This window comes from Andrena cerasifolii, chromosome 15 (assembly GCF_050908995.1).
Source record: "Andrena cerasifolii isolate SP2316 chromosome 15, iyAndCera1_principal, whole genome shotgun sequence".
Taxonomy (NCBI): Eukaryota; Metazoa; Arthropoda; class Insecta; order Hymenoptera; family Andrenidae; genus Andrena; species Andrena cerasifolii.
The window spans coordinates 7,186,280-7,210,477 of NC_135132.1; the positions used below are offsets into that span (position 1 = coordinate 7,186,280).

Below are 24,198 nucleotides of genomic sequence, written 5' to 3' on the forward strand. Positions count from 1 at the left end.
GTAGCGTTTCGCTGCTATTCCGCGCGGGGTGGAGTGGGAGGCGATAGTTTGACCAAGCGGATGGATCTGGAGTGGGATTTCGACGGATGCTGATAACAATCGTGTGTGTTTTCGTTCGGAGGAACGTTGACCGAGCACTCGTGGTACGTTGCTCGCTTATCTGTCGAATCGGGCAGCCGTCTTTGCCTTTGAAATCACAGAAATAATCAGCCCTCGCCGCTACTTCATCGTCGAAAGGAATACCCTATTCACAGAGTTTTGACCACAAATCAGGACAAATCTATGCCTCAATGTTTCACAAACATTATTAGGGCGAGGCTACTCCTCCACTCGATTCTCGAACCCGCGTTGCGCGAACGGTACACCCGAAAAGCATGCATATTCATGATCGACGGGAAGCTGTCTGATGCGTGCTGATCGTGTAATCCTAAATAACCTAACGCTTGCGCTGGATACAATCAACACACTATGGGGTCAGGAATTCCCATAAGAGGGAGCTAAGAATAAGAGATCTCGGAGATCGGTTTTGGTGGAGTCGGTTAAGCGACTGCGCGGTGGATCCGAGGATCGCGGGTTCGAGTCCCGCCGCCCGGAGGCCTTTTTTCCGCGATTCCCTAAAACACGTAGGAATTAAAAATCCCTATTCTTACAATACGAATGCGCCGAACTGACACTGAGAAAACCTTCGGGATAAATTCCCCTAGAATTAAAACACTATACACAGTACAACAATCTCGTGTTGGGAAAACCTAAATTAATACCGACCGAGAGAGAATGTGGCCACGTTCAAAAGAAATCTACTGCTGAATTACCGATCGATCGATAGGAAAGAGGGAGCCACAAAAGTATATTTATTTATCTACTATGTAAGGTTAGTTGCTGATGAGCTACCCTAGCGTGATATAAAGAGTAATATATAATTTCCCATTAAAACAGTATCAGCAATCTAAATAGCAGAATATAAAACAAAAAGACGAGTCCCTTAAGAGCTACAATTCAAGCTAAATATGCATACAGTAATGAAATCGAAGAAGAAGAGCTGGTCGGTCAGAAAATGGCACGGCGACACGCTGCATATTTGGAGGGCAGGGTTATGCAGCTGGCTGCAGATATACGAGCCAATGTATACTAACGAGGTAATCCCTGGCCACCTGACGTTCCAGGCCACGACTATCGTCATACGTTCTGGTACGTGCGCGCCGGCATCCTGATGCAGCAAAACGGGCCGCAAGAATGATGCATCTCGGTGGACCGACCGGTTGGAATGCTGCCAGTGATTGGCACCTGCCTCTGTCACAGATTGCCTGGCGCGCTTCTCGCCTGCCGCCGCGTGAAAAGTTCGCCCTTCCGGTCGCGGGCTCCTCCCAAACAACCTTGACGAACAGAGACGAAGACACACGGGCTTTGGGACGAGCTTCAAATTGGATCGGGCAAGCTAGACAGAGAATGAAACGTCCATCGGTGTTTGCGGGGGCGTCGCGTCACGCATGTGGGTCACGTTCCCCGAAAACTCGGGCTTTACGCGACGGGATACAGGAAAATTGCATCCCGCGGCCGTGATACCAGCCGGAGCGCGTGTCGCCACGCTCGAAATCGAACAAACACGGCCCCATTTGCAAATCCACCGTTCCTCTCGTTTTCGGTGTAATCTAGCGGGACGGGAGGCGGTAAGTCCTCTCTCCGCGAGCCTGATCCAGGGCCGAAATTACGGGCGAGACCGTCGAATCGCGATTTTTCCAGTCGATAAGGTCTCCGGAATTACGGCAGTTGTTAGCGCAACATAATGGGGGACGAATGCGGGACTCGCCTTCACTTTGAGACCTCTGTAAGTTGCTAACTGGAGCTGAATTAGAAGCCTCTGTTTGTAATCATAGCACCCAGGCGCTCCAAGGTGCCCATGACTGTCGAGGATTAAAGCAACCACGCCAATTTTTGTCCCTGCCCCACATAGGCTTCGCCACGCGCGCCCCGGAACGATCGCCGGGGAAACACCGGCGAGCCAGTCGGAGTCGAAGAGAATTGCAGCAGCTGGCTGGTTGTCCGTGTCAGATTAAAGGATCGAAGCGGGGGGGGGGGGGGGGAAAGCGAGAACCGTGCGAAACCAGCGGCAAGATTACGCCCCCGCGATAGCCGAGTTACCCCGAGTTATTCGCGGGAAAATACGACCGACAGGGCTGGCCTCAAAGGCCGGACGCCTCTGTGAAAACAGTAATTAACGGAGTGCCCTTTTTCCCGTGCAATTCCTCCTGGCGCTTTTAATTATCCGACGCGTCGGTCGCGCGCGGCCATTTTTCCGCGGAGACCGCGCGAATTTCGGCCGTCGCGCCCCCACCGCGCGGTCTTTCCCCGAAATGTTCGGGGCGGAAATGCCGCGAAGGGGGAATAATCAGGCGGAGTGCGCAGTTCCTGGGAATATTTCTTGGCGGCTGCTTAATTACCCGCTGCATCATTCATAAGTCGAAGTGCATCGTGCGTCTGCGAGCCGTTATTTGTGTAATTACACCCGCGTCGGTTAATCACATTACACGGGGACACGCTGAGGAACACAGCGGCGGGAGTCAACCAGAAATTAAGCTGGTCAACAGAGTCTGCAAGCGGCGGAGGAATTTCTCTTCGAGTTGCGAAAGTTACTTCTAGCGACGCGCAGTGGGGAAATTTCGCGACTTTATGGCCAGAACCACAAAAATAAGTTTTTCAATTCGATAAAATTAATGCAAACGTCAATTGAAGAACTAATATGAGTATCAAATGCCACCAATTTTACTGTTAAATGTTTTAATACAAAGCTCGTATAGACTCGCGAATGTTTATGTTCATGCGAGGTTAGACCGATCGCAAAGAATTAATCCAGATTTTCACGTTGCTTCAAACACTTATTGTTGTATCTGTTATTCATTTGGCACATGCTTCAATAGGGATCTATGTTTATTGCTGACAAATATATAAGAATTATATTTTGATAAGAGGTTATGCACTGCACAGGGACTGACGTGAACCGCGTGAACTGGGGACAGTCACTAACACGACCCAGCCACCTCATAATCCGCGCGAGAGATGGCGCAGTGCGCTCCCGAGATGTTCAGGCGAGTTCTCAATACGCAACGCTTATATTGTGTTATATGCCAAAGAAAGAATAAACCTAAACCTAACCTATATTGTGTTATTATGATGAGTTAATATTGGTTTTATTTTGTACAATAATGTTGTTTATTTTTATTGTTTTCCTGTGTTTTAAGCAGGATGGCGTTTCAAGCTTATTTTTGCTTATATTGCCCAACGAACTATAATCCCATTTTTTGTTGTTCCCTCCTCTCTCCTTCGGGTCCCAGCAGCAGCAGCGCACCGGGAGAAAGGTGGTCTCCCATCTTTCCCCAGTACACCGCCCCGTGATGCTTAACTTCGGTGATCTAACGAGAACCGGTGTTTTCCATCACGACTACGGCCGCTGGTTTTTGTACAATAAGCTATGAGAGATTAGATATGGGAGTGTGAGAGTTAAGCATGATGTATGGAGGGATGGAAATTATGTATAAGGGAATATAGTTCGTTGGGCTATATAAGATATGTCTTGAAATTCCGCTTTGGTACGGTGTGTTTGTAACTGTATCAAAGGAAAAATAAACCTAACCTAACATATATTGTGTTATCCAAAGATCTGAAAATAATTTGAAGGCATGAATTCAATTCCTGGTGGTGCGTAAGATATCTTTTTGTCCTCAAAATAATTATGTTTCGGCTTTTAATACGTAATTTATACAATTTTTAAAGTAGTGTTTTAGAAATAACCTTTTCATATAAGAAACAATTTTCAATACATAAAATAGTTATCAATCCCATAATATCTTGCAATGATTTTTATTCCTATTTTACGTTGGACTATTTTCATTCTATAAATGCAATTATTAATTGCTAATGTTTGCTAATCTTGTAATTATATGCATTTTTTTAATCACGATCCAGTGTGTCTTTTCTAACATACGATATAACTGTGACCGAGACTGGTTCACATGTTATACATTACAAACATTTTTATTTATTTTTAACGATTTTATTCAGCTTCGATCCTCTGTTTGATATCTAACAAAGAAAAAAGTGTATAAATATAAATAATAAAAAAATCTTTATCTTTCGTAATTTTTGTAAGTGCTATTTCTCGGATAATTTAATTTCTCATACATTAGAACGTAAAAGTGCCGAATTTTATATATTAAAAATAAGTTTTCAGGTTTTGACCACGAAAATGGATGTAGTTCTTCAATTGACATTTGTATTAAATTTGTAAAATTCAAAATTTTCATTCTGTAGCTTTGGCCATAAAATCGCAAAATTTGCCCACTGTGCGGTGCCTGCACTCCGCAGATTATTCTGGGGGGTGTGGATACTTTTTCCGAATGTCAGATTCGAACGGCGGATATTAATAGTGACCTAATTGCACGGCTAATTTGCTGGCTGGCTCTCTGACAGATCTCGAATGACGCCAATGAAAAGGGCAAGAGGCATTAACGAGAGGAGGAGGATTAATTAACCAAGTGCACTTTTTCGCGGATCTCCTTATGGCTGCGGTTTAATTATCCGATGCGCCGTTGGGAAAGCCGAATTGCTGGCATGGCCACGGAAAAACACATTTCCTCGATTACTACGCGCGAGTCTCACTTGATTAGCTGGAATTGATTTTAATTAACGCAATATCCCAGAGGAAAAATTAGGGGAGTACAATTGGGGGTGCGTTTAGAATTGCACCCTTTGTTCAGAGAAGAATTGCGTAAGTAGAAATCGACAAGTGGCCGATGGAGGAATATTCAGAGACGGGAAAAATTGAAGAAAAACGAAAGCGGGGTGTGTGGGATTCGAACTCGAGCCATTTTGGTAGCTTTCAAAGCACGCTATCGACCACGCCACTTGAACCTCAACGACTCTTTAGGAGACTGTTCGACCACCTGGTCCCAGAGATTGACATTTCCTCCGAGGAGCAGAGAGAATTGAATAAAATTAACAATAGTATCCGCTGTCACAGGGCCGGGATGTTCGCCGACTGTTATTTAAATGAGACCGTCCGAGCGGGGGCCAATTGAATTAACCATAAAGCATTTGTGCGGCAAGATCTGCAACATTTATCGAAGATGGCCTGGAAAGGTCGCGCGGAGCAAGTTGGATAAAAGAAACTGAATAATGGAGAGCCCGGACGGTCAAGGGGATGGACGGAGGCCCTGCTGCAAACGTGACCTTAACCCTTTGACGAAACATATTTCGAGTAGCTGGCTGCGCTGGGACGAGCACCCTTTTCGGTTCTCGGTGCCTTAAAGCGGAACGACCGAATCGAACGAGTTCGATGCGCGATAAGGCACGGGGACCATCTATCTAGGCGAGCGATTAGGCGAAACCAACGGGGGAACACGAATTCAGATATAAAACTGGCAATTCAGGCGTTGAGGACGAAAACGGACTAGGGTGGATGCACCATTTGTGGCCACTTTAAGGTATTGTACCAGTTTTGGCCACTTCTTAAAAAATATAATAATTTTCCGTGTAAGCAATAAATGTAACTTTATACTTGTGGCGGTATATTAAACAAAATATTTATGATGTGAAATTCTCCACTAAATAACGATCTACAAGCCATTTAAAATGAGATAATTAAGCACATAGCCAAAAACAGTGCAATGGCCACAATCGGGACATCTACCCTAAGCCACATTCTTTGAGGAATTGAGTTAGTAGCTGCAATGCATTCCATTGGGATGTACTAATCATATAATGTAACAGAGGACAAATTTTCAAACAAAAGTTTACTGGTACAAAAAGCGCTGCAAACTTGCGTCGACAAAATTTTGAACAGAGCTTAACAAAAAGATACCTGACAGAAAAAAAACTCTTTCTATTTTTCTCTTTCCTGTTTTCTTAAATGTATTTGTATATTTTTGTATCTTCCTGTTACTTTCGTAATGTCTACTGGTGCAATAAAGAATTTTAATTATTATTATTATTATTATATATATTCTGTTCAAAATGTCATTGCAATTATTTGCCAAAGTACCAATTCTGCAAATTGGGGCCGCAACGTAGCAACGAGATGAGAAGAATGGTCAAAGTTTCATTATATTTCTCTAATTAAACAGCCAGGAAAATTTGAATTTGAATTCCACCAAACCAACCCCCGATTTTCTCCTCGCTCTCTCGCGTAATTTCCCCAATTTGTCCCGGTAATTGGACACCTCTGAGAAAAAACGCGCCCCTCCGCTCTACCCGTATCCACCAGTCTGACGGCGTTACCCTTAACGACTTGGTGGCGCCGCCCGAAGCTAAGAATCCGGGGATGCACTGTCGAGAATCCAAGGATGCCAAGAATTCCGCGGCGCAAACGGTCCAACGACAAAAATCGACGGGCTGCTAGCGTTCCCCGTCCCGTCTCGTTTGCCGAGCGTTCGCGTGACGGCTGTCCTTGTTCTCGCGTTAATGAGCACCGGATCTTAATAAAAATCTGGCCGCCCGCCGCGTAATACAGAGCTAGCGTGCTGATGGCTCGACTAATGGCTGTGAACTTTACACTTCTGCGCGTTGAAAATCGCCGCTTGTAACGCCGGCCACGGGCACCGCTGGTGAAAAAGCTCCTCGGGCTGATCATCAGCGCCGATTGCGCCGCTAAGCAGGCGCGTGGCTGGAAGATACTGGGGCATTCGGTCCAACCCGGGCCCCGTTCATTATTCATCACCCTGAGACGTGCTCTTGTTACATAATAAGGCAGCTCTCGGTTAATTTTACATCGGATTCGCGCCCTGGGAAGCTGCGACTCCTCAAGACCCTCCGTTCGGTTAATTTACGTCGGCGCGATTAAATAATCCGCAATTAGGGCGGCGAAATTGTGGCGAGCCCCGCGTGGCTTGAAATGAATTCTTTACCGGTGCTCGAAACGGGTTTGTACGTGCTGCGCTGTGTAACAGTGTCGCGGAGAATAGGGCTGTAACGGATATTCGAATAATTTAAGTATTCGAATGGCAGAGAATTCGAATTTCAGATTTTAGATTCGAGTATTTGAGTAATTAGGAGTATTCGAATACCAGAGAATTCGAATTTCAGATTTTAGATTCGAATATTCGAATACTTAGGAGCATTCAAATACCAGAGAATTCGAATTTTAAGATTTGAGATTTGAATATTCGAATAATTAGGAGTATTCGAATACCAAAGAATTCGAATTTTAAGATTTCAGATTCGAATATTCGGTTAATTAGAATATTCGAATAATTAGGAGTATTCGGATACCAGAGAATTTGAGATTTGAATATTCGAATTATTAGGAGTATTCGGATACCAGAGAATTTGAGATTTGAATATTCGAATAATTAGGAGTATTCGGATACCAGAGAATTTGAGATTTGAATATTCGAATAATTAGGAGTATTCGGATACCAGAGAATTTGAGATTTGAATATTCGAATAATTAGGAGTATTCGGATACCAGAGAATTTGAGATTTGAATATTCGAATAATTAGGAGTATTCGAATACCAAAGAATTCGAATTTTAAGATTTCAGATTCGAATATTCGGTTAATTAGAATATTCGAATAATTAGAAGTATCCGGATACCAGAGAATTTGAGATTTGAATATTCGAATAATTAGAAGTATCCGGATACCAGAGAATTTGAGATTTGAATATTCGAATAATTAGGAGTAGCTCTGTCGAATATCGAATACCAGAGAATTCGAATTTGAGATTCGAGATTCAAATATTCGAATAGTTAGGAGTATTCGAATACCAGAGAATTCATTTTTGAGACTCGAATATTCGCATAATCGAATAACTAAAAGTATTCAAATATTCGGAGTGATCGAATTTCGGATCGTACCGAATAGGAATCCGCACATGAAATATGTATTCACCATTTATCATGAAATTCTTTTAATATCAGCCTTTACAATTATTTGTCTCTCAAACGATAAATGTGGAACTGTCAATCTCAATCTCGGCTGAATTTATAAATTTTGAATACTCCTAATTATTCGAATAGTCGAATGATCCAAATTATTCGAATTATTCGAAAAGACTATTCGTATTCGAAATGATTCGAATATTTACAGCTCCAACGGAGAACCGCGTCGCGATTTGTAAATCACGCAGGCTGACGGAACGCGCGCGTGAAAGAGTAACTGGACGTGAAAGGACTGCAGGAGGCCGGAATAATCCGGCGAAAAACCGATGCACCGCGGTCGTTATTAGACACGATGAAAATTTCCCGCGAACAACGGCCATTGTTTAACCGCCCCGCCGATCGGGAGCAAAGCTTCCCATCGAGCCAGATATTTATCAATCACGTAGTGGCGATAAAATTCGATCGCGGCCGGGGATCACGCTGAATAACGTTTAAACAATCCCGTCCCAGCTTTGACGTTTCGATATCGGACGCGAGCCGCCCCGCTCGAATTTTAATGCTCACGCTGGCCGCAGCCTGCGCTCGCTGGAATGGAAACATTACGGCTAACAGAGTCTTGGGGGAGGCGAAATGGATCGGTGGAAATGTCCATGAGACCGTTACGGATATTATAAGTCTCCCGAAAGAGGCCGGGGGATTCCCGTGCTTTAGGGTTCCTGGAAGTTTCCGAAGTTCCGACGGTAAATCCGTTTAAGGACCCAAACAGCAGTGTTTTTCCGCGAGGAACGGCAGAATTAATGCCGAGGGGCGGAATCTATGCCAGAGATCTGTCGCGGTCGTGCGTTTCGTGCCCCGCCGGGGGAGCGAAATTTCCCCGACGGCCTTGAAAAGCACGGGGCCGTCGCACGACCGGGAAATCGGGCGTTTCCAACGTACGCGAATATTCATGGGACGGCGGCACGCGACTTTATCGCGCCGGTCCCGAGGAATTTGGCTCTCGATCCGGCGATAAGCGCGGGAAACTCCGCGGCAGTAGTACGAGTCGAGCGTTTCAGCGACGCCCGGCTGGGAAAATTGAATTCCGCCCGATCCCATCAAATTTTTTCAAGTGCACGGCTTGGGGGTAATCGCGGGTCGACATTGGCCTGGATTCCAGAGAAAATAGCGCACGCTTCCGTGAGGCGTAATTTAAATAAATTAATCGAATAACAGTTGTCCTGAACGGAGTCTGTATCCTATAACGAAATTAATTTGTTCTAGGACCTTGTTTGTTAAATAGGATACATATGTATATATATAATAATAATGTGTTCGTAACGTAATATTATAATACATATATATCTGAATTATTAAAAATAAAAATTAAAAAATAAAAAATAATAGTGTGTTCGTAACGTAATATTATAATATTATTATATAAAATTCAGATATATATGTATTATAATATTACGTTACGAACACATTATTATTTTTAATTTCGTAATTTTTATTTTTAATTTTTTGATTTTACCTTTACACGTATTATTCACGTGCCCACCGTGTAAAAGACATGGAAAACGACAATAAATTCCAAAAAAGGATTTATATTTGTTTATTTGTATCTTCTACTTAACAAGTCTTCATTTTTAATAACAAAGCATTTTCAGTTTTCTTTACAAATTTCCTAGGTGTTCCACAGTAGCCACTATTATTCCGAACTACTGTTTTTCACTCTTTTCAGTTTAGTACAGTTTCGAGACACTTCAATTTTTTTACAAGTTAGTTTTATTAAAAAAAAAAATCCCCTCCTTTTGGCAAGCTGTTCAAATCGGGTGTACCATATTACACGCGTTTACTCCAAGCGCAATTTAAATATGTAAAATAAAACCACACAAGTACACGAACCTATTATAAATTTAATCTGTTGCATTTAAATTTTATAGATTGAACACATGCGCACGGCCGACTTTATTTCTACGCGTTCGTTGTAAGCATCTCGATTTAATGCGAAAATCTGTTCATTACACCCCACCTGTAGTGCAACCAAAATCCAGCGGGGCCAGTAAATACAGTGCGAGTGCAATTGAGGCCCGTGAAAATTGCATCCCGGTGTAAGGAATTCGCGGCCCCTTTTCCGATTCCATATGATTAATACACCCCGTGCATGATTAAGCGAAGTTATTGCAGCGCGGCTTCGGATAGGATGCAAGTGCAAGGCTGCGGGTCGATGAGAACGCTAACGATGACATCGAACGCGACATAATGTTCGGCTAATCGCCCCTAATTACTTCGCGCTACACTTTCCCCGCATAATTCTGTTTCAGTTAATGCCGGCCGGGCAAAGGGCGTTGCATTATTCGGTTAATAGCGGCAGTGCGCGAATTTATGCGCGTATTATAATCCCACCAGCTTGTTGATGTAATTATCGGCAGTACGTGGATCGTCGTTTGACCTCGTTAGCGCTACACCGTTCGTTTTCAAGGAGCTTCCGTCCAATTCCCCGCCCGAACTTCCGCCATTTCCACGGGCATCGAGCCTCGCGAAAACAACTCGCCGCCTCCCCCGCGAGGGGGGCGGTTTTTCCAAACAACGAACCCTCCGCTTTGCATACGGAAGGGGGGTAAATAAAAGCAGCGCTGGTTTAAAATTTCTGCCCCTCGCAGAAAACGTGCCGCCGCTCGCAGCGCCGCGCCGCCCTTCCCCCCTTTTTTTTTTATTTATGGAAATGGGCGAGCGCCGGGAATTCTCGGGCCGCTGCCAGGTCAAGGGTGAAAACTTTCGCTTTTCGGCGCGCGGAGGTAGTAAATGAATCCTGCAGGAGGATCTCCTTCGGCGCCTCGTTTCCAATAGGGGGCTGTCATCGAAGAAAATTGCTTCGGGTTTGACGGAGGGACGCGCGGAGCAGGGGAGGGCCCGATAGTCTCTGCACCGGAAAGATTTTAACGACTCCGCACTCCCCCGAGTTTCATTGAGATTCAAAGACTGCGTCCCGCGCGGAAGTTAGTTAAGAATTGAGCGAATAATGACGGGGGTGGGCGTGAATTTGAATTCGGGTCACTAGATTCTTCCGAGTCCCTTGGACCAGCAAACTTCCTGCGGAACAGAATGCGTTCCCTCCGCCAGTGTTGCCAACTCAGATTTTTGAAAATCCGTGGAGAGAAGTTCAACATCCCCCTTTGAAAAATTCGTTGATCTACGGATTTTCCTCATAGGTGTTAATTATTACATGTATGAAAGAAGCTGGCTAATTCCCTTGCTCGTGGAATCCGCCCTTTCCCAAATCCTTTCTAGAAATTTTATATTTCGACCCTCCAACCTCAAAAAAATTATTGTCACAACGAAGATTCACAAATTACGAAAAAACGTTCGCGTGCGAAAGTTGTGAAATCGACTTTTACTAGTTCCACTTCAGTACAACAGCTTTTCCCAAAAATAATATTTCTCCAAAAGTCATGAAAAGAAATTAAAAAAGTTCACGTGCAAAGATTCTGAAACCAACTTTGCTAATTGTGATGAAAAGCTGTGCTAAAAGTGACGAAAAGCTCTTGTAGTGAAGTGAAATTTAGCGACCCGCAGTAAATCGGCGGTTTGGATAGGGAAATCAATGGCAACAGATGTCGCTATTAGTCGTTACAAAAAAAAGTGATTCTTTTGCTGATTATACAGGGTGTCCCACTAAGGAGTGGACAGCGCGATATCTCTTAAAGTATTGTCGATAAAAATATAAAAAAAATATGGAATTGCATGGTTCGAGGGGGCCCATTTATTAGCGCGAACGAATTTTGTTTTCGATTATTATTTTAAAAGATACGATGGTCAAGTTCGGTTTTTCAAATGGAACTATTTTTTTTGAACACCTGAGTTGATAGTGCGTTCCAAGACAAATTCAATAAGCTTTAATGTATACACTTTATTTCCACCGGTTTTTAAGATATTGCGCTTGCCAATTTACTGATTTTCACTGCAAGAAACCCCTCTGGAATGGCAAAAACCGGGGGCGGTCTTACTGGCGCCACGGGTGGCACTGCCTGTTGAAATGGATACTTACCTGCCAAAGGTCTACGCCAGAAATGGCAGGCCCAAAGGCTGGACAATTCTTTTCTTTTGACACAATCTGCTCCCTATGGTTGAAATTTAGTCTAGCAACTTTCACTCCTCCTAACCTAACCAATCCAACTTGCATCCCTCCCGAAAGAACCGGCCATCCGAGCGTAGAAGCAAGTGCGAAATAATAGTAACGATGCGCTTCTCGATACCGCAGATGTACCTACCTAAGTAGCATTTCTGACGGAAAAGAATTGTCCAGCTTTTGGGCCTGCGAACCCTGTCGTAGACCTTTGGCAGGTAGGTATCAGTTTCAACAGGCAATGCCACCCGTAGCGCCAGTAAGACCGACCCCGGTCCTTCCTATTCCAGAGGGTTTTCTTCCAGTGAAAATCAGTAAATTTGCAAGCGCAATATCTTAAAAACCAGTGGAAATAAAGTGTATACATTAAAGCTTATTGAATTTGTCTTGGAACGCACTATCAACTCAGGTGTTCAAAAAAAATAGTTCCATTTGAAAAACCGAACTTGACCATCGTATCTTTTAAAATAATAATCGAAAACAAAATTCGTTCGCGCTAATAAATGGGCCCCCTCGAACCATGCAATTCCCTATTTTTTTTATATTTTTATCGACAATACTTTAAGAGATATCGCGCTGTCCACTCCTTAGTGGGACACCCTGTAGGTTACTAACTCATGAGAAAAGGTAAAAAAATCCGTAGATTTCAGTTTACAATCCGTAGATAAAGTAAAAAATCCGTAGGGTTGGTAACACTGCCCTCCGCCCTTAATTTTGAAAATGAATCGAACGCGAATCGATCGAGGACAGCCTAAAATCGTGCAGCTAGGCGAAGCGACTCGACGAGGATTTAGACGACGAAAGCCCTCGTTGGGAGCTTCCTGCCAGCCTTTCCCACCAATTTTCTTAGGGCTCGTATCGCGGGAACGTGCCGTGGAATATAGATTCGGGGCCGGCTGGCCGGAAGTGTCGTGAATTATTGAGAAGCCCTAGGTAGCCCGCGGGCCACGCGGAACGAGGCGTTTTTCGCGGCGATCGAATCAATTTGCCGGGGAAAGAAAGATGTCCACTTGCGGATGGTTTATGCATGAAGCTTCCCTCCTGACGTCGAACGGAGGCTAAAACTGGAGGGCGGAACGCAACTGGGACGCGACCGTTCTCTCCGGCCCCGGCTGCGCGCTGCGCTTGGTGGCCCGGCGAATTTCCATCGGTCGATCCCTCTTGAGGAGATATCCGCTAAGCGATCTGGAATTAGAGGAGCGCTGAATTGCGCGACGCGTCGCGAATTTACGCAGGTGTCGTGTCGCCTGGCAGGCTGAATAGGCGAAATTGCTGACGCAAATACGTAGTACCCCGCGCGTTCCTGGCCACCCATTCAGGCTCCCACAATGCCTCCCGTTATCAGAGTCTACCTCTCTAGTCAAACCCTAAAACCTAACAACATCCTCCCGCCTTCACTTCGTAGCCACCAACTGTCTACGCATTTAATTTTGTAGCCGAAAAAAAACGAACCACCAGCGACGGGATTCGAACCCAAGATCCGCAGGTCCTCAGGATTACTGGGCAGCCGCGTTACCAATTCCCCCAAACTTGACTCCCCAAAGTTACTCTCTTCCGAACTCTACAAATCCCGAACCAAAATAAGCACGTGCTTAGAGTGTCAGCAGACGATTTCTGAATTTTAGAATCTAACTTTTCTTAGAAGCACTTCTTAGTGAAACTCGTGCTGCGTGAATTCCGGCGAGGATGGCCGAGTCTCGAATCCTGCGGAACCTCGCAGCGTAAATCGGCTTGGGAGCAAACGGAGAGGACACTTGTGGACACCGTGCACTTAGTCTAAAGCGACGAGAGAATTCCATTGATTCGGGTCTGAGAGGGAGATCGGTTTTCGCTGTCGGCGGAAGCTCCTCCTCAAGGATCGAGGCGGCGGAGACCCAAGGAGGAGCGAGCTCCTAAAATTGCTACTTCACGTGCTCCGGCTAATCGGGTCTCGGATCTGCACGGCACCAATCTCTTCCTCCGCGGGGTCTTCTATTTTTTCGAGCGGCCCCGGTTACTGCGGGAACACGGGCGAGCCGGGATCCTAGTGCCAGGGCACTGGTTATCGATCGATTCGCGGCCAGGGATATCGAGCCGAGTCGTTTGTCTTTGCGAGTCGGTGATTCGAATCAATTGACCCACGGGGATGCTCGGAATTGCAGAGGATCCCCCGCTAGTGCCAGCAAGCTGGATATATCTTGGATATTCTTCCGACGGTTCTTCAAGCAGACGGCACCGAATGGGATCGATCGATCATCTGAATAATCGTAGTCGGCGAATCGAGCCTGGAAGCTTCCCTTCCTGGGGGGTAGTTCTCTCTTATGGGGCGAGAAAGACTGTTCCATTTCGCCCGCAGCGCTGCTTAATCATTATTAATGCTTGCGCGCCTCGATTATTCGCTCGGCTTGAAGATGGGTTGCGTGTAAACGGGGATCAGGCGGGCGCAATACTGGATGTTTGTCGACTAAGAATTTATACAACTTCCTAATGATGGCACTGCTTAACAATTCTAATTAGAGAAAATACACGGGAGCTTCGAATATACTGGGGAAAGATTGGAGCAGATGCTGCACAGGGCAGCACTGTTTACATCCGCGCTATTGCCGGCGAAAAAGTGAACCTCGAGCGACGGGACTCGAACAAAAGACCCGCGGGCCCTCTGCGTACTAGCCAGCTCCGATGTTACTCTTTCCCGAATTGTATTAATGCAGCGCCACCTATGTTTCAACCGCACCATAGACCGTTGCCGAACACCGAATGCCTACACTGTCTTCGAATTCCACAAATGATGGATACATAACTTTCTCTGTCGTCGTTTACTCCCTTCAAACACAGTGCTCGTTTTTTTCTTCCACTCACGGTTACCTCGGTAAGTACATAACCTCTTCTTGCTTTCTAAATTCTTTTTCTATTTCCTGAACGTCTTTTTAGGTTAGGTTGTAGAGCTGCAGTTATGCAGAATCTCGCCTATTCGCCATTATTGTTACATTTGTAATTATAATGATGCAACAAAGATTCAATTCCAGTTACGTCCAAATCGTCCGTGATTTTCGTTACGGTTGGTTTTCCTGCACGCGACTAGACGCAACGTCAAGAATTTCAAAGTCGATTTTCTCGAAAATTAAGCGCGATATCGAAAAAAGTTACTCTTTCTTTTCTACTTATAACAAGTAAATAAGTCGAGAAGAAAAGAATACAAATTTCGATATTGCGCTTCGTTATCGAGAAAATCGACTTTGAAATTCTTGACGATGCGTCCAGTCGCGTATATGGAAACCTACCATAATGAAAATCACCAGCGATTTGGGCGTAAGTGGAATTCACCCAAAGATATTCAATTAAAATAATAATAATCAGTCAAAGATCCAGTCCTGAGGTCCGATTTCTAGATTCATAACAATTTCTATGCCCTGACTAGCTTATTCACTAATTATTCACGATCCTAACCTCTTAACGATCACGTCCGTGACATTATGCGCGCGCATGCGATCAAATCTGAGCGTTGAGGTTAGGACACTGATTTCTGCCGTCAAGAATCACCCATTGTCTATGCGCACTTTGATGCCCTTCGGGTCGCGAGGAGCCCGTCGATCGGCGCTCGATCGAGCTGCGTCCTCCAGAGAGGCATTCCCTGATCGAAAAGGTTAATTAGCTAGAGTGGGTACGCTTTTAAAAAGGCCTGGCAAAATAATATCCCGCCGACGGCGAACGCAGCTGCGTCGCGCGACGGAGCTGTTCATTAACGAGAAAGGCGGATCGCGAGCCAATAATGAACAGGTTTCACCGTTATCTAACGACAATACCCTGGTACCATTGTTTCCATTCACTGTGGACGGCCGTCCGTCCGGTTCAACCGGGGTTTACGTAACGAACGCAGCAAACTTGAAGTCCCGGAACCGCACATTTTTCCGCGGCTGCATCGCTGATTAACCGAGATAACGAGCCACGCGCGAGCTACGCTAACGATTCGACTCGTTTCCACGCGATAGATCTCCCGCCCCCGTCACTGGGAACTTCTACCGTTAAAACATCCAGGAGAACGCGCCCCCGCAAACCGGGGGAGCTTGTCTCCTCGTTAAAGCGTGTCCAACGGGGAATTATTTATCGCCAGTTGCCTTGGTCGTTAAGCTACCGGCGGAGAAGTTGCGCGCGGTAGAAGCCAAGCTACACCCTCCGGCGTAACCAAGAGACATTGAAAAATCCGCTCACCCTCGTTCTCGTTGTTGCCGATGAGGATCTCCGTGTCCTTGAAGTCGCCCTCGCGCAGCAGGTCCAAGGGATGCTTCGGTAGAAAGATCCCGTCGATGGTGGGCGCGGACGGGAAGCCGAGGATGCCCCAGTAGCTGTTCCATTGCTGCACGGAGATGGTCTTGGCGTCGACGGACCTCATGCAGGCCATCACCCGGGCAGGATTCTCCTGCAGCATGGTGGAGTTGCAGCCGCAGTCGTCCACCAGCACCCGGGCCACCTCGTGCGCCTTCTCCCCGGTCATGTAGCTCCAGGGTGCGTTCAGAGTCCCGCTCTGCAGGATCCCTCGTCGCACCAGGCCACGGGTAACGGGTGAGATGAGGTGCAGGGAGACGGAGCTACCGCCGGCGGACTCGCCGAAGATGGTGATCAGCTCGGGGTCGCCGCCAAAAGCAGCAGCGTTGTCCCTGAGCCACCTGAGGGCCAGGGCCTGGTCCCACAGGCCCATGTTGCCCGGCGCCTCCTCGCTGTTGGAGAAGTGCTTGTTCAAGTAGAGGAAGCCGAAGGAGCCGACCCTGTACTGCATGGAGGCGACGATCACGTTGCTGGTGGCTGCCATGATGTCCGCGTCGTAGACGTCCAGGGTAGCGGTGCCGCTCATGAACCCTCCACCGTAGATCCAGACCAAAAGAGGCACGCCGTGAGCGTCACCGTTGCTCGGCGCCTCGGAGCCCTTGTGCCTCAGGCGGTACTTCTGCGGCACCCAGATGTTCAGATAGAGGCAGTCCTCGGAGATGTTGGTGTTGGGATTCCACATCTCCTCCCCAGGGAAGCCGGGAAAGTACTCGTACCTCTCCTGGTAGCAGCTGTTGGGTAGCACGCTGGCGTTTAGCACCCCGTGCCAGGGGTCTATGGGCAGAGGCTTCCTGAACCGGAGCGGCCCGATCGGCGGCTTAGCGAACGGTATGCCGTAGAAGATGTGAACCTCCCTGTCCAGCACGGTGCGGGGAAAGCCGCGGATGAGCCCGCTGGTGGTCTCCACCACCAGGGGATCGTTGTGCACGTTGTTCCTCTGCGCAGCGACGTTCGCCCTGGCGGAGGCTGCGGCCAGCAGGGTGAGCAGCAGCAGCATAGGCGGCTTGCTCGTCATCCTGGCTGCCCTGGCTAGAGTCCCAGCTCCGTCGGGCACACCTGCTGTGAGAGACTCAACAAGTTAGCGAGTGGGGGACCCCGGCCGTGGAGCCGGCTTTTGCGCGGAATCCTCTCCGTGTAGCCTCCACTCTCTAACCACGCGCGTCGTCCCCGTCTCCGGCCTCTCTTTCTGCGTCCCTCTCTAATTCACCGTGACCTTTCCAGGCATATACGCACGAACTTGCACACGCACGCGCGCTCAATCACCCTTCTTCACCTTTTTCTTCGCCCCTGAGCACCTCCTTCTACCTTCCTCGCTCCTCGAGGCCCTCGTGGAAAACAGTCGCGGAGGGATTGCGCGGCGGAGGAGGGAGGATGCTTGGGCCAGGCAGGCGGAGATCTTGTTTTGACGGTCGCGGAAGGGCAAGCGACGGAGAGCTCGCACGCTGACGGACGCAGGGTGGATATTCGCGCGGCGGCTGGCGAGCCGCGTTGCACGGGGTCGACTGATCGAGGAGGTAGAGGTGCGCCGATGGCTCGCGATGCTGGTGGAGGCGGGCGGTGGTGGTGGTAACGGTGGATGTAGTGGTGGTGGAGAGAGTGTTGGGCGGCGCACGCCTCGCGCCCCGTATCTAGCGATGGCCATTCGATTCTCTTTTGTTCCGAGCTCTCGACCAATTTCGCCCGCGCACAGATACGAATCTCGGCTGTGCCATCGCTCCGCGCCGGAGCATTCCGAGCGTGTTTGATAAAACGAACGGATCCCGAGCTGGTGGAGACTTGAATATTCTTTGCGGGACGTCGCTAGAACGGTGGGGAGAGTTTGTTCGACCGTTTAGCGTGACGCGGGAATGGGTCGCACCCATCGCTGGCAAGTAGAGGTGGAGAACTATCGAAATCACTATCGACAGTCTTGTATAACTATCGATATTTGGCGTAATTTTTTTACTTTTAATGAAGTTTTACCATAAAAAACATAATTTTTTGGCTTTTTTGAAGTATATGTACATATATCATAAAAAACTTCAAAAAAGTAAGTATATATGTATATACACCATAAAATAATCGAAGAATCGAGGAAAGGAATGATTAGGAATAGAATCAATTAACTGAATCATTATATTGGAAAATACAATATGAAATATATATATAATAATACTATCGATAGTTCTCCACCTCTACTGGCAAGTATCTACAGACAAAGTCGATCTTCAAACGCTGTCCTTGCTCGTTTGTCTACCCTCGCGCACTCGTAGCTCTACTCTCATTCTTCCTCCCCTTAATCACCCCGCGGACCAAGAAATCGCATTTCCCTTCCAGTCAGCGGCAGCCATCGGAGTTCGTTTAGGAAAACTCCCTCCCCCGGAACCACGAGACACGAGGGGAGAAACAGAGTTGCAGGGAAGCTAGCTTGTGTCACCTTTCGGCGGGTAAGCAGCGGACCTGTTCCGTCGGGATACATTGTCCCAAGGAAAACCACCCTCGCCCGTCAAAGGCGGATCTTTTTTTTTGAAGGGTTTTATTTTAAGATATTATTATTATGCCTGACCCGAAATCACCAGGATTCAACGTAAACACTCGCGACACTGGCGTAGCACGCCTGATACTCGCGACGGTCTACAGCCGAATCCAAGGCGGATCTTGTTAGAATGATTGGAGCATCGACAGACAGGGAGAAAGTAACGAGGCCCTGGCTCGAGTAATTAACTCCGGGCGGCCCAGCGAGAATGAAATCCCAGCGGACACGACATCCCGATGGCGGAAAGAACGTCTCCTCGTCGCAGAAGTCCTTGTTTACGAGCGGTCGAACGCAGCCAGACGGCGCTAGCTCTCTTTGTCCACTGCATCCTCGCGACCGAAGAAGACAATTACGGCTCGCAGCGACCCCGGCTGTTATGAATTATCCACGGTGCTTTCGAGTAGCGAATTTGTCGCGGGTCGAGGGGCGGGGAGCCCGGGCTTCTATATTCATTGGAGTGTCGACACGGGGCGCGACAATCTGGCAACTTTTCCCCAACTTCTCGCTGGAAAAACAAGCTCCCCGCTGCGGGAACGTTACGTGACGGCCCCGCTCCGGCTTCGACGGCCCAGCTCGAGCCGGCTCCGAGCCGCCCGGCATGCAAAGACACCCGGAATGCGTGATGTTATTAGTGGGGAGACCGTTCGGGGCGCTGGTTGCATACTAAAGGCGCAGCCACGATCGCAATTGCGATCTGCCCCTCGATGGATGGATCCCCGACGCCCTCCCACACCCAAACAATACTCCTTCTTGCGGACGCTCCTCCAAGAAACGCCCACCAGCCCTCCCACGCGATCCGTAACACCGGAAAAACTTGACGCTACCGTTCCACTCTCCAACAAACGGCACCCCGGCGTCCCGCAGGAAAAACTACGTGGGATTCTACGAGCCCGGGTCTTGTTCCCCGATCGGCAGATGGCCGAGAGACAAACAGCCCTCGTTACAGGGAAAGTAGCTCCCCCTAAATGCCGAAGAAGAAAGAAAACCTCCCCTAATGAAGCCCCACGATTACACCGTCGTTATCCATTTCCTGGTCCTCCCAGTTTCACAGCCGGATCTCTTTTGTTCTAATCGCGGCGCCCCTAAAGGGTTTTCTTCGCAGAGGCCGGCCAGGGTTAATCCTTTGGTCCCTGACGGCAGATACACCCCCCCGGGGATCAGGATCTGTTGTTTATTATGCTCGCTGACCCACCCTTCTCCAATACCAACCCCCTCTGTCCCCAAGCTCGTGCTGTAAACCGGACCGCCCGGCTGAAAACACCGCAATTCGAGCCCGCCTCCCGGATAATAATAGCGATGTCACTCGCGAGCTTCAGGGCAAGCGAGCTCCATTCGACGTACGAGACGCTTTTCAACCCTTTGGCCAGCCGAGCCACTGGCAACGCTCGAGGGGGCCGGTTCATTTTGTAATACAACTGGACGCGCGCGGGCAGGTTGCTTCTACTAAACATTCAATCCGTGGACGCTTGCTGGGTCCCGGGCTGCGTTCTCTGTGGACTGGAATTAAACCTCCAGGGTTGAAGAATTTTTGTAAGGTAGCACGGAAAGAGAGAAAGGGAAGATCGCGTTTCGCCGTGCGCTCATCGCTAATTTCTTTTTTTTAAATAATAAACTTTATTAAGAGAATAACAGTATGTAGATAATATATATAAGTAGTCTCAATATATTAATGTACTTAGACAAAATATACTCTCTTAAGCCTAGTCCCTGATTAACCTAATAATCTTTACCTACCGTATTGAATCAGTCTTGATTATTTTTTTGTTTTGTTGGTTTTTTTTTGCAAACACTATTAACTCAGTTTTTGTTGCATTAAGGGATATTAAATAGTTTAAGTGCCAAGACAGAGCCTTGTGGAACGCCAGCTCCGATCTTCTTCTTTGTTGATTTGGCTTCATTTACCGTTATCATAAGTTGTCTCTCTATTTCTTAAGTAGTCACTTATTAACTTTATTAAGGTTTTAGGGTACTTATTATTGGATCATTTTGCAGAGCTCATCGCTAAAGGCTTACCTTACTTTAGACGCGGTGATATTAGGAGGTAGAACGAAACTGGTATATATACAAACCGGTAGGTGACGAGCACTTGCGAGAGAGCGCGATCAGTCGGAAGGCCATCTAGCGGCGGCTTCGGAGGTATCGCTGCAGACCCAACTTGGCGCACGGTAGATCCACTTCTAGCTTGCCTCGCGTGTCCCGAGCAACAGTTTCGAATCGCAGGGTAATGGAGGTTCTCCCCACGAGGATCTTAAAGAATGCGGTCGCGTTAACGTAATCGATCACGTGGTCAACCGCGCGAAAATTTTCCAGCCACTGGCACCCGTCGAATTCGAGTGCGCAGCAGAGCGGATCGTTCGCTCGCGATTGTAATTCATTAAATTACGTCGATTACATGCTCGATCGGCCGGGCCCGTAGCTCTCACCGCGATTAATCGACGGCTCGATTCCACCTGCCGCGGGCCGAGCATTTTATTACCTCCGCCGCTGCAAGTGTCACTGGACACCGTCCCTACTTTTCCTCTTTTTCGCCCAACTCCCTCGGCCAGCGGCCCTCGTTTCGCCACGCTCGTTTCTCCTCTTTAACCCGCGAGGGTAGGGGCCACCTAGCCCGGCTCTCGTCGAACGCTTTGCTGCCTGAAAAATTGCCGGCCATCGCGAAATGAAGATTTACGCGGTGTCGTGGATGTCGCCGAGTCTGCCCGCACCCGCGCATGCAGCAGGACCAGCATCGATTCCCGGTCCTGAAGATACAATCCACTTCTGGACTTCGTAGCTGAGCTTCTCCAGCTCGGGCTGATCGTTTAATCTTCAAAAACTGCGTTGGGTGGACTCACGGGTCTCCCGGATCGATCATCCAGGTCGAGACAGTTGCCATGGATCTGGAACGAAGCATGCGGGTGCAACAATACCCAGTTTCGTCGGACAGGCGGTCAAAGACGGGGATTCGAAGGGTAACTTCGACTTCTTTCCAAGCGGGATGCTTCGGTGGGCCGTTCTTTGGCTGTCAGGGCTGATCCTTCCGGGGATAAAATGTATCTGTATTCCGCGTTAAGAATGCCGGGGATGGAAAGTTCCGCGAGGTAGCTGGGGGTGAGTAACACTCGGCTGCGTTGATCTTGCAGCCGGCGATTTTGCAGAAGAAAGCACCGCCGAGGGATCAAGAATTCAGAGCATCTCGGGTCTGCTCGCAGGACCTGCCCAGGTTACAACGCGCCCCTCTCCACCCAGCTGGACCTGATCAGTCCTGGAAAGAAGCTGAAGCACCTGCAGCAAGCTGGTCGGAGGTTACCAGCAGGTGGCAGGTTCGCCGCGTATCGATTTCTTACGAATCCAGCCGGGCTTGGAATCGCTATAGGACTGCTCTCGAGCAAAACGGCCCCGAAGCGATCCCCTCGACCTATCTGGAACTTTCCGCTACGTCCGATTGTCTCCCACTCGACCCTTTCCCACGAGGAGCATTAGACTAAGGGCCGGTACGCAACGACCAACAACCTATCGGCCACTTTCCGACTGTCCCGCCCGAACATAACGCGTCGCAACGTTCACCTGGCAGGCTGCCATCAATCGCTGGTTATATCTTCGATTTATCAGCATCGCACGCTGCATATGCATAGTCTAGCGCTGGCAATAGTACGTGATTTATTAATTATATAAAGAAACGCACGCAGCGCCGATTTTGATGACCTTGATATGTTGTAAAATCAACAACAACACCCTACATACGTTATCACTGACGCACCTAGAGGGGGCGGAGGCAAGGGGCCTTGGCACCCCCTAAAGAAGGGGCTTTGTAAGAAAAGAAAACTGGATTTTATTCTTTAACGGGCATAGTACCTACTTTTTTAGCCCGAAAATTAAGCATTCTTTATGATTTTTTTTCTATATGAAAATGAAAAGCTAGAAAGATAGAGTTTGTTGCAAATGAAAGATCACTGCTTGAAAGTATTGTATTGATCGCTTCCGAGGTATCGGTAAAGGTCTGGAGGCAGATTAAGAGGGCGAGAGGATTCAAGGGGTGGGACTCAGTGGAGCGGTACGTGTATGTAGTTAAAAAAATTGTAAAAAAATAATTAAAAATAATATTCAAAAAAATATTTGGATATTGTTCCGAAAGACACCAGTAGCTTTTTTTAGAGAACCTTCGAGTGGTGGACCATAACTCAGTTATTGATAAATATTTTTAAATGAAAAAATTACGATGCACGGTACTAGACGCAATCCTTAAAAGGAAAAAAGATTTTTCGAGAAATGTGTTATAGCTTTTGAGTAAAAAATTTCCAAAAACCACCCTTTTTCGGCCTCCTGACTGAGCATGACCCCTTAATAAAGATAAGTTTTGAAAAACACGCGATTTTTTCTCAAAAGCCAGCGGGGCCAACTACCCCCTTTGCACCCTCTTTCGGACGCTCATACATAATCCCCTAGATTTACCTATTCCCTTCTTGCACGCCCATCTTCTGCGCAATAAAGGCGCTTAATGAAACGAATCGATATCCGCGGAGGAGCCCGTGAAAGGCAATTACACCCTTCGATATACAATTCATTCCCACGGTTAAATATTCAAGCTCGGAGGAAGCTGGCGTGCCGGCAGTTTTTTTCCGAGAAGCTCGCAGAAAGCCCGCGCGACCGCGACCGGTTTATCGCCCCTTAATCCGACCGCCGGTGACACGATACCTTTTTCCTCCGTTTGCTTTGGGCCGATTTGCATCGAGCGCGGTGTCCTTCGTGGCTGCTTTAAGCCCCGCCGGCGCAGCTAATTCGCGGCGCGGCTCGATCATGCTCGCGGCCCGTGCACGGAGGGAACGCTGCGTCGTAATTTCGCCTGGATTCGGGCCGCCAGGCCGTGTACGGTTACTTGGAAACTCCTTATTACCCGGCTAAACATCGCGTACTTGCCTCTCAGGGTTCCGAACATATGAAAACCGACTGTGAGTAATTGGTCGACTTCTTAAGCGGCGGGGATTGTTCAAAAGTTTCAGCCAATCGAGCAGCGGTAACAACGGCGATACACTCGACGCTAATTAGTCGCGATTCGAGGGCTTTGGGGAAAGATTCTACGGCGAGCGGGTTGTATGGGTCAGGCGAAAGGCGGCGCAATTAAGCTCGAGTTCCCGGGGCTCTCGAATTCGAGCTCACTCGAGGAATCGAGTAGATCGATCGCCCCGCGGAATTAGATAATCTGATTTTTCGCCCGCACATCCGGGGGGGGGGGTGGTTCTGACCGTGGCAATCGTAGCTTCGAATCCGTCCGGGAGATCGAGCGCGGGATAAAACTGGCGGAGAGATGCGATTGTTAATCGTGGCAAACTGGAAATAAACCGTGGCCGATGCGCGGGTCATTGTTTGCGTCACCAGTCTCCCGCAACCTTTATCCAACGCTGGCCAGTCGCGCGGCGTTCCTTTCA

The 24,198-nt window shown here is 47.9% G+C and overlaps 1 protein-coding gene across 1 annotated transcript in view; it reads right to left on the minus strand.

The window, feature by feature from the left end:
- Positions 1–17,770, minus strand: part of Ache-2 (acetylcholinesterase 2) — a 116,002-nt gene extending 98,232 nt beyond the window's left edge. Inside the window, exon 1 of the mRNA XM_076827702.1 lies at positions 16,165–17,770. Within this exon, the coding sequence (XP_076683817.1) occupies positions 16,165–17,293 (1,129 nt within the window). The 5' untranslated portion in view covers positions 17,294–17,770. The remainder of the gene's footprint in view (positions 1–16,164) is intronic.
- Positions 17,771–24,198: the final 6,428 nt, after the last annotated feature.